This window comes from Carassius auratus, unplaced genomic scaffold, assembly GCF_003368295.1.
Source record: "Carassius auratus strain Wakin unplaced genomic scaffold, ASM336829v1 scaf_tig00214720, whole genome shotgun sequence".
In the NCBI taxonomy this organism is placed as follows: domain Eukaryota; kingdom Metazoa; phylum Chordata; class Actinopteri; order Cypriniformes; family Cyprinidae; genus Carassius; species Carassius auratus.
Window position 1 is genome coordinate 664,186 of NW_020527781.1, and position 10,044 is coordinate 674,229.

General features: G+C 40.8%; 1 protein-coding gene across 1 annotated transcript; it reads left to right on the forward strand.

The window, feature by feature from the left end:
- Positions 1-1,744: 1,744 nt before the first annotated feature.
- LOC113092869 (uncharacterized) lies at positions 1,745-9,013 on the forward strand. Its single transcript, XM_026258643.1, has 2 exons — positions 1,745-3,531; positions 3,646-9,013. Exon 2 carries the CDS (start codon positions 6,583-6,585, stop codon positions 8,710-8,712), a length of 2,130 nt encoding a protein of 709 aa, XP_026114428.1. The 5' UTR covers positions 1,745-3,531; positions 3,646-6,582; the 3' UTR covers positions 8,713-9,013.
- Positions 9,014-10,044: the final 1,031 nt, after the last annotated feature.

The following is a 10,044-nucleotide window of genomic DNA, read 5'->3' on the forward strand; positions in this document are numbered from 1 at the left end:
ACAAGATGAACAAACAGGTCGGTTTTGTTTCACATTAGTAAGGCTCAAGTACACATTAATCAACACCTAACCAAAGATTTTCCAATCACATTTTATCAACTACAAACCATATCAATCTTCATAATTTATTTTCTTTTAAGGAATCATTTATAAGTGAAGTATAATTGTCTATGAAGGCATGAGGTGAAAAACTTAAGTGTGCAATGTGCTTTGAGCAAGTTTTCTTATAAAGTATAAAAGAGACCTAAATAAGACTGAAAAGTATATATATATATATATATATATATATATATATATATATATATATATATATATGTTAAATAACTACTTATTATGTCATAAGCAATTAAGTTTTTGTTTGTAAGTATTATATTATGATTCTATTAATATTAGTACATTTATGTGTTCATTGTGGTTGAACGTATCTGCATGGATGTGCATTGTTTACACTAGGCTTAAGCTGCATTTACATCTTTAGACCATATCTGATTTTATTGGCCCGGCTGTTTACATTCAATTTATTATGGACATATAATTAACGTTGAGTGGATATTATTATTTGCCTGGATGGACAGCTGTAATGGATATTTTGCAGCACAAAATCTGACTGAATGGATAAAAACCTGAAAATAATGGCAATTTTCATTTGCTATTTTAGCGACAGATTAGACATATAATTCTAAAGTGAAATGAAGTTGTGCTGTAAGATTATATTTATTTGAATGAATTTGAACGAAATAACCGAAGAGAGAGAATGCGCAAGTAAGTAGCCTTTTAGTGAAGCTTGTTGGTTTTAATTGCAAAAACAAGTTATCAGAAATATAATGTAGGTTGAAGAGGTTAGGTTCATTTTTGTGCTGCGCGAAAGGTAACCAGACAGCTGAAAGTGGCATCCTATTTTTCTATCAGCTTATTTTACAAAAGCACAAAGATACATTTTTATATTGCATGTGCACAAATAAAACCACAATTTTTTTTACAATTCTGATTATGTTATTGACCCAAAAGAGTAGCTGCTTTCACTGCGTGATTGCGCTGGTGGTGCTTGCATGCACAGTTAAGCATTGCTACCTTGGCAATGCAGCCAGTTCATCTTAATAAAATACAGTCAGTCAAACATGTGGAGAAAAACACACTGCTTAGTTGCAATATGTAGGAAAATCTGTGCTTTTACGTGTTTTTACTATGTAATGTTATACAAAACATTTTTTTAAAGGGTAACTAAACCCCTGGTCAGAGCCCGACTCCACCCACTGGCAATATTTGAAAAACGCTGAAAAGTGGGCAGAGCACAGCGGAGATAGAGGGGATGAACCGAGGGCGGGGCTGAGTGCGTGGGGCGTGAACCTGAGACCCGCAGTGACGGATTGATTGACAGCTGCTGTCAGAGTCACTAAAATGGAGAGTGACACACTCTCCACGTTTGCACACTCAAGCTCCAGGCGGGAACTCGCGGTCTTCCAGGCCAAGTGCATGCAACCACTGGTGCCTAATTTTAAAGTCTGCTGGAAAACTGCAATCCAGCAGTGCTGTTGCAACCAGCAACACTACACCTACGTATCATCCTGACCACTGTACTAAATACAGATAAATCTACGCCAAGTTGAAGCTATCCTAACTGGTGCAGTACTATGCTACTAACTAACTATGCTTCTAACAATACAAACGTTACACTAACGACTATGCTAATTAACTACATAGGCTACACAAAATAATCTAAAGTATATAAATGCTATGGTAAATAGATGCTATAATAGTCTTTCCTGGTCGTTTTCTTGCAATTCCAACTCCTGACTCACAGTCATTTTGACGGAACAAGATGGTTTTATACTGCCAAGGGCGTGGTAGCCCGTGCTAAGGGGCGTGATGAGCTGGAAACTGCTCACATCACCTGCCACCGCTTACGTCACTTGCCACCGCAACATCCAATAGGAAAAATCAACTTCAGTAGCCACCACTGTAAGCCATGAACAAATGAAGAGGTGGATAATAAAAACATGGTCTGTAAGCATTGCCACACTGTTCTTAAATATTCTAACAACACAACTAACTTGCACAACCACCTAGCTCGACACCATGCAGATCTAATGCAGCAAAAACAATCCAGCGTGGCTAAGCCGGTTGATTCTAAACAGACACGACTCGACAAAGCCTTTCACTGCAAATTTCCTTCAGGCTCCGTTCGTGCACAGAAGATAACATTTATTTTTATAACAATACACCATACTTTCACCCATAACGATTAATTAAAACGGTTAAATGGGTAAATACATATTTTTTATACTTAATTTTCTTTTCTGGCATAATTGTTAAAACACTAGACATTGGCATTGTTGTTAAATCTCTCGACATGCTTATTCTGTGCATTTTGAGCACATTTTGTGTTAAATCACATTAATTTTGTTCATCAAAAGTGTGCTTTCACTTTAATTGAACGTGAGCAAAAATAGACCGAACGCCGAAACCCCTGCTGCAATGCTGTTCACGCGACGCTCCTGCTTGATGCTCACACGCTGCTCCTGGTCCCGGTGTGAATGCACTCATTGATTAACATGGACGCCGAAAAAAAAAAAGCACTGCTCGCGTGCCGCTCATGCTTGCGGTGTGAAAGAGGGGTTACGCCCATATAGTGTTGTTGATACATGGTCAACACACTTGAGCCACGGTACACCATACCTACGCGTAAACGCATTACAGAAGTGGCCATGCCAAAGCTTTACATGTAGGTTAAGATGGAGGTTTTGGAGTCCTTAATGTCGGTGGAAAAAGTGGAGCTTACCTGCGATGGCTGGACCTTGAAAGCGACCGACCCGTACGTAACCATCGAGTCTCATTTTATTTCAACTGATTGGGTTTTTGTGTCAAACATCCTGCAGACCAGAGCACTCTTTGAAAGCCACACAGGGAACAATATTGCTAAATTGCTCACCAAGGCAATGAATGAATGGGGTTTGAATGACAAAGTGCAAGCAGTTGTAACAGATAACGCAGCTACGAGCAGTTAGACTGACAGAGACATCGCACATTGACAGAGACATTGCACATGTTTTGCACATGTCCTAAACTTGGCATCACAGGCTGCTCCCGAGATGCCTGCAGTATCAATGCTTCTAGCCAGACTGAGTCGGATCTCCGCATTTTTCCACTGGAGCACCATAGCCAGCCACAAACAAAACAAAAAAAACAGAAACTGCTGGTCCTGCCACAGCACAAGTTAATGACCGATGTACCAACACGTTGGAAAAGTGCATTTGACATGGTGGAAAGATTTTTAGAACAGCAAGCTGCTATCTCTGCTGCACTATTGCCCCTGCGATAAGAAAACAAGAGAAAGATCTGAGCTCCCTTAAAGAGGCAGACATAACAGCAGCAGAGGCTGTTGCATTGGCTCTGAAGCCGCTGAAGAACCCCAACTCTCTCTGTCATCCTCCCTCTGAGAGCAAGGCTTCTGGAAGAGGTGCATCCGGCCCCGAGTGATCCCGAGATGGTGAAGGAGATGAAATCTGCTGTGCATCAGGATCTCCAGAAAAGGTATTTATTGTCATTGACACTTTATTCTGAGACAGTTGTTTTGAATTATTCTAATTTCATAATGATAATTTTTATATATTTTTTGTAACAGAAATGTATTACATTCATTTTAAGGTACACAGGCTTAAAGGATCAACTCTACTTAGCTTCTGCCTTGGACCCACGCTTTAAGGCCCTGCCTTTTTTGACTGATGATGAGCGTGAGGAAGTCTTCGCCCAATTCACTGATAACAAGACACTGGCAACTGAAAAAAGCTCAGTAATTACTGTATAGTGTGAATAAAAACTATGTATTTTTATTATTGATACACCGCAATTATGAATTTAAACCTAACTATATTTTTATATACACTATTTCGAAAAGGGTGATAACTATTTACAATACAATTCTTTTGGCCTCTGCATTTATTGGTCAACTCTGTTGAGAAAGCAGTGAAGCAGAACCAACTGAGGACTCTGGACCCCCAACCAAGAAGAAAAGAGACTCTTGTGCATTAGCAGATCTCCTTGGGCAGACAAAAACTTCAGAAGCAGACTCCATAAAAATGAGATGATGCAGTAGATGAGGTGATGAAGTACAAAGAGGTAAAACCAGTACCACCCAGAACTATTCCACTCAGCTGGTGGAAGGAACATGAGGTGGAATTCCCTCTTATGTCATACCAAGCTAAGTGATACCTCTGTATTCCTGGTAGTAGTGTACGAGCTGAGAGAGTCTTCTCAACAGCTGGTGACATTGTCACAGCCCAGAGAAGTGCACTGACGCCTGAGCAAACAAAAACCTGCATGTGCACTAGTTTGATAACAAATGCTTCAGAGTTAAAATGTTATTGTACTAAAAGGTTATGAGCTATATGATGGAAACGTCTGTAATGTATCCCACATAGGCACAGTAAATAAGCCAAAGGTTCTCTGATCAGCTTATGTTTACATTTCTTTTATAACTTGAATGTATAGGAAGAAATATACTTTCTGCTACTTACAGTTACATGCACTTTAGAGGTGTTAATAAAGCACCTGTTTGTTATAGTTGTTATTTGTATTCAACACATGTACAATATTGTACAGTTTGTTCTTCTAAATAAACCATGACAGGAAACATGCTGGGGTCAATTTGTTCTTAAACATTGGTAATACTGCACACATTATTTAAAAATATACTCAAGTTCTTAATTACGTGTGTATTTACTTATTATTGAATCGATATCGAAGCTGATAAATCAATATCCAATCAAAATCGAATCAAAGCCTCAAGAATCGAAATCGAATTGTTAAATCCCTAACGATACCCAGCCCTGCTTTCCACATGCACAAGCTTTGATGAGGTATCTCATTGTCTGGACAATAGGTGCGTTTACATGGACAATTTTTGCTTCCATCAGAATGAATTCATTTTGATTAACAAATCCGAACGTGGTGTTTACATGAACGCTAAATAAAGTGATCGGGATGATATGCGCGTTAATGTCAGAAGTTTCTGATTGGATTTACTCTTTTGACATGTGCACAATGCATGAATATATAGAGTTTCCCATTGCTGTCGCATACTGTTTTAAAAGCACAGGTGATATTTTTCTACTTATAACAAAAATGCAAACAAACAGACACACAGAGATTCCTGCCTTTATTAGAGAAAATAATATGTTTAGCCCCCTCCCTCCGAAACGTATGATATTTGGTTTTGATTATTACTGAAATTTTGAAGCTCAAAAAAAAATATAGCTGCAAGCAGCGATGGCGGGCTCAAGCCACCAATGCCATCGCCACCCCGGTGGCATCAGGTAAAGTGTGCCCAGCGGGCACATGCATTCATAATATCCCTCTGGCAGTGAGCTTTTAAAGGATATGGCATGTGATGGCCTGTTGGTCAGGACTGTTTCCTTGTGTATGGTATGTTCTCTGTTGCAGGGGGCGTGGCTATCATTTGTCAGCGAGATTGGGGACACCTGGGCCCAGGTGTTTCACGCCTTTATAAACCTGCCACTCTCTTTGTGAAGAGAGAGCCCTTCTCTCCCGTGCACTGGTTGTTTTGTTCATGCAACACGCAACAGTATACGATCCATTCATTCAAACATGCACCTCATTCTACTGACTTTACTGATTCTCACACGTCACTGTTGTATTATGTTATGTTAGTTGTTGTATTGGTGTTTTTGTTCAGTTAATAAATTTTATTTTTGTGGGTTAAAACTGCGTCCTTTTAGTTTTGTCATGGCTTTAGAGCCAGGTCATGACAAGTGGGGGCTCGTCCGTTGGTTTTGATCCGTTATATCGCTTAATTGTTATTTTATTAAGTTATGGAGTAGGTGTTGTATTGTTTTTGGTTTTGTTTTGCGAGGTCGGGTCAGAATATTGTGTATAGTGTGTCGTCATACTGTACGTCAGCTGATGTTGAGGATTCATTATTGCTTCGATCAGGTGTTGGAATCCTGAGGCGGCAAAGTGGCTTTGTTTGAAGCGGACGCAGTTGAAACTTTGTGTGTGGTGAGTTTGGTTTTTTTTTTTCTCTCTCTCTCTCTCTCTCTCTCTCTCTCTCCTTCTCTCTCTCTTTTTTTTCGACTTTGGTGCGCAACAATTCAGGTAAATAAGTGTATGACTGTGTTACTGAGTTATTCATGGGCTGCAATCGGTGTCCCTGTTAGGTGTAGTGGCGTTGCTCTTTTGGATTTTTTTTTTTTTTTTTTTTTGGGCTGGGTTTTGTAGTGTTGTGGTGAAGGCGGTTAGAGCAATTGTCTCGGGCGCACATCCGTGGTCTGGGGCGAGTCGCCAGGTTCTGGTTGCTTGTCCTGTCCATCGGGCGTTGGTGCTTAAATGCCCACCGCCGGTAACTGCATGAAGAGAAAGGTTTTAGTTTAGGTAGGTAGCTTTTGGGGGCTGAGTTAGTTAGGGGGACATCCTTTGCTTTTAGATCTTGGCCATTGTGTGTTTTGAGTCATATACTTGCTGAGCTGTTTTTGCGCATTTTGATAATGTCGATTGTGGAGGAATTTATTGCTTGTCCGTCGGACATTTGTTGAACACAGGGTTCCAACGAATTATATAGGGACTGGGATGAGTACAATGCTTGATGTTTCGTCTAGTACAAATAGAGTTTTTCAGTCCGACGGGGGTGGTGGTTCACGTGAAGCGGATAAACGTTGCAACTATTGTCATAAACGCGGTCATTGGGAGGCTGACTGCTACATGCTTAAGGCTCATAAGATAAAATTTGTTCCAGGTTCTCAGGTAAAAGGCGCGGGCTTGGCTGTGCCTGGAAACCTGACAACCGGAGATTCGGGTTACCCTGTAGACAGCTCGTGTTCAGCTGCTATGAAGTCTTATTTGCCGTTTGTGAGAAGGGGTTATGTGAATCTGGTTGGCAGTGAGGTAAAAGTGCCGGTGAATATTTTGAGGGACACGGGAGCATTTGATTCATTTATTCAGGCAGGCGTGTTACCTTTATCCAAAGAGTCTGAAATTGGCAGTTTTATTCCAGTTCGTGGAATGGGCTTGAATGTTTTGTCTGTACCATTACATAGAGTGGTTATTGATTGTGATTTGTTTCAGGGCGAAGCTGCGCTTGCTGTGCGCCCAGCGCTGCCAATTGAGGGAGTCTCTTTGATTCTCGGTAACAAATTGGCGGGTACTCGGGTTTGGCCTGATGTTATTCCGCCCATCATTGCCGAGTTGGCGCCGCAGTTGAGGCAAGATCCTGATGAATGCCAACGGGATTTTCCTGAGGCATTTGCAGCCTGCGCTGTAACCCGCGCTAGGGCGCGTGCCAACACTGAGCATGAATCTGTTTTTCACACTGGTAAAGGTTTAAAAAAGTTGTCATTGCCTTTGGCCGATTTCCCTGTATCTCTGTCCCATAGTGAGTTGGTGGCGGAGCAGCAATTAGATTCTTCACTGACAGGATTGTATGATCAGGTCAGGCCTGACGGGGAGGTCGAGGACAGCGCCTGTGGATATTTTCTGCAGAATTCTCTGTTGGTGAGAAAATGGACTTCGCACAGGGGTAATGTGGTTGGGGACCCTATCTTCCAGCTTGTTCTACCAGCTAAGCTTAGGCAGTCAGTGTTAAAAATTGCACACAATGAGTCGGGACACTCTGGTGTGAAGAAGACATATGATCGTTTGTTGAGACATTTTTTTTGGCCTTGTTTAAAAAGAGATGTTTCCTTATATATTAAAACGTGTCATACGTGTCAGCTGACAGCCAAGCCTAATCAAGTTTTGAAATCTGCCCCACTGTATCCCATTCCTGCTGTTAGTCAGCCATTCGAGCATTTGATTATCGACTGTGTTGGCCCTTTACCGCGATCAAAGTCTGGCGCTGTCTATTTATTAACGGTGATGTGTCAGAGCACCCGCTATCCAGTCGCATATCCGTTGCACACTATTTCAGCCAGGTCAGTAGTTCGTGCTCTTTCTCAGTTTATTTCAATTTTTGGTATTCCAAAAATAGTTCAATCTGACCGAGGGTCAAATTTCTGTTCTCATGTGTTTGCGCAAGTTTTAAAACAACTTCGAGTTCAACACAATCAAGCCTCGGCCTATTATGCACAGAGTCAGGGGGCGTTGGAACGCTTTCATCAGTCATTGAAATCACTTCTCCGTTCATACTGCACTGAGTTGGGTAGGGATTGGGAAGAAGGGTTACCATGGTTAATGTTGTCGGCCAGAGAGGTAACGCAAGAAAGCCTTGGGTTTAGCCCAAATAAACTTGTATTTTCCCACACTGTTCGTGGTCCATTGGCTGCACTGGCCGACCATTGGAGGGAGACAGAGCCTCCTAAGAATTTAATTGACTTTGTGAATGGTTTTCGCCATCGTCTGTATACTGCAGGAAATCTGGCTAAAGAGAAGTTGACTTCAACACAGGTGAAAATGAAGTCCTGGTATGATAGGAATACAGAGCGGAGAGTTTTTAATCCAGGTGACCAGGTGCTTGCTTTGTTCCCTATTATCCAGTCGCCATTCCAAGCCAAATTTGCAGGACCTTATATGGTGGTGAAACAAGTGACGGAGCAAAATTATGTGATTGCTACACCGGATCGCAGGAAGAGCACACAACTTTGTCATGTGAATTTGTTAAAACCCTATTATTCCCGCATGCCCCAGCCGTCACTGTGTTGCGCCCCATCAAGTGTGGAAGGTTCTAGGTCAGAGGGTGTGTCTGGGATCACGTTGAGAGATTAATTAGGTGGTCCCTGTTCCTGCAATCGTATTGCCTGGATGTCCGTTACATTAAGGGGACTGACAACGTGGTGGCAGACGCGTTGTCTAGAGCTCCACAGGTTTAATCTACGGGCTTAAGGTTCCCCTCCTGTTTTTTTTTCCCCAAATTCCCAATTTGCTTCCTAGGTGCACGGATTGCTGAGCTAAGGAAGTGGTAAAGGGGGTGGTGAACTGTGGAACCGGACTGATTATGGTCAAGTAAGAGGTTTGTTGTTTTTATGTAGCTTTGTTTAATAATCACGTTCATATAGTTTTTTTTTTTTTTTTTTTACTTACTTTATCGAGTTATGAATTGTGTTACTAGTCATATGTTGATGACGGGATTCCCTTTGGGACCCCATTCTTATGGGGGGGGTGTGATGGCCTGTTGGTCAGGACTGTTTCCTTGTGTATGGTATGTTCTCTGTTGCAGGGGGCGTGGCTATCATTTGTCAGCGAGATTGGGGACACCTGGGCCCAGGTGTTTCACGCCTTTATAAACCTGCCACTCTCTTTGTGAAGAGAGAGCCCTTCTCTCCCGTGCACTGGTTGTTTTGTTCATGCAACACGCAACAGTATACGATCCATTCATTCAAACATGCACCTCATTCTACTGACTTTACTGATTCTCACACGTCACTGTTGTATTATGTTATGTTAGTTGTTGTATTGGTGTTTTTGTTCAGTTAATAAATTTCATTTTTGTGGGTTAAAACTGCGTCCTTTTAGTTTTGTCATGGCTTTAGAGCCAGGTCATGACAGGCAGTTAAAGGGTTAATCCGAATCATCTAGACTTTAAAATTACATTCACAGAACAATATATATATATATATATAACTTTAGTAACACTTTACAATAAGATTCCATTTATAAACATTATGTTAACATGAACAATATTTATATAGCATTCATTCATGTCAGTTAATATTCCAAACTTAAACATTAAAACATTGTTTTATTGTGATTTTTTTCCAAGAACATTTTACCAATTCCAAACCATATCAATCTTAATAACTACCATTATTTTTATTTAATCATTTATGAGTGCTATACAATAGTCCAGGAAAGCTGGAAGAGAAAAACACTTTATATTCATGTGTGTAGAATTATTAGGCATGTTGTCTTTTACAGATGGAATGCGCTAAAAAAGAGTTTTAACTCAAACTGTAAAGTCGAAAATTATGAAATACCCATGAGAAATATCAAACACAAATGCAATACAGAAATGGATAAGTTAAGACTTGACCATTGTACAAAAAATGCTGACTGGGTCATGAGGTCAGAAAAGAAGAAGAAAAAAACAGGTCAAGAAGA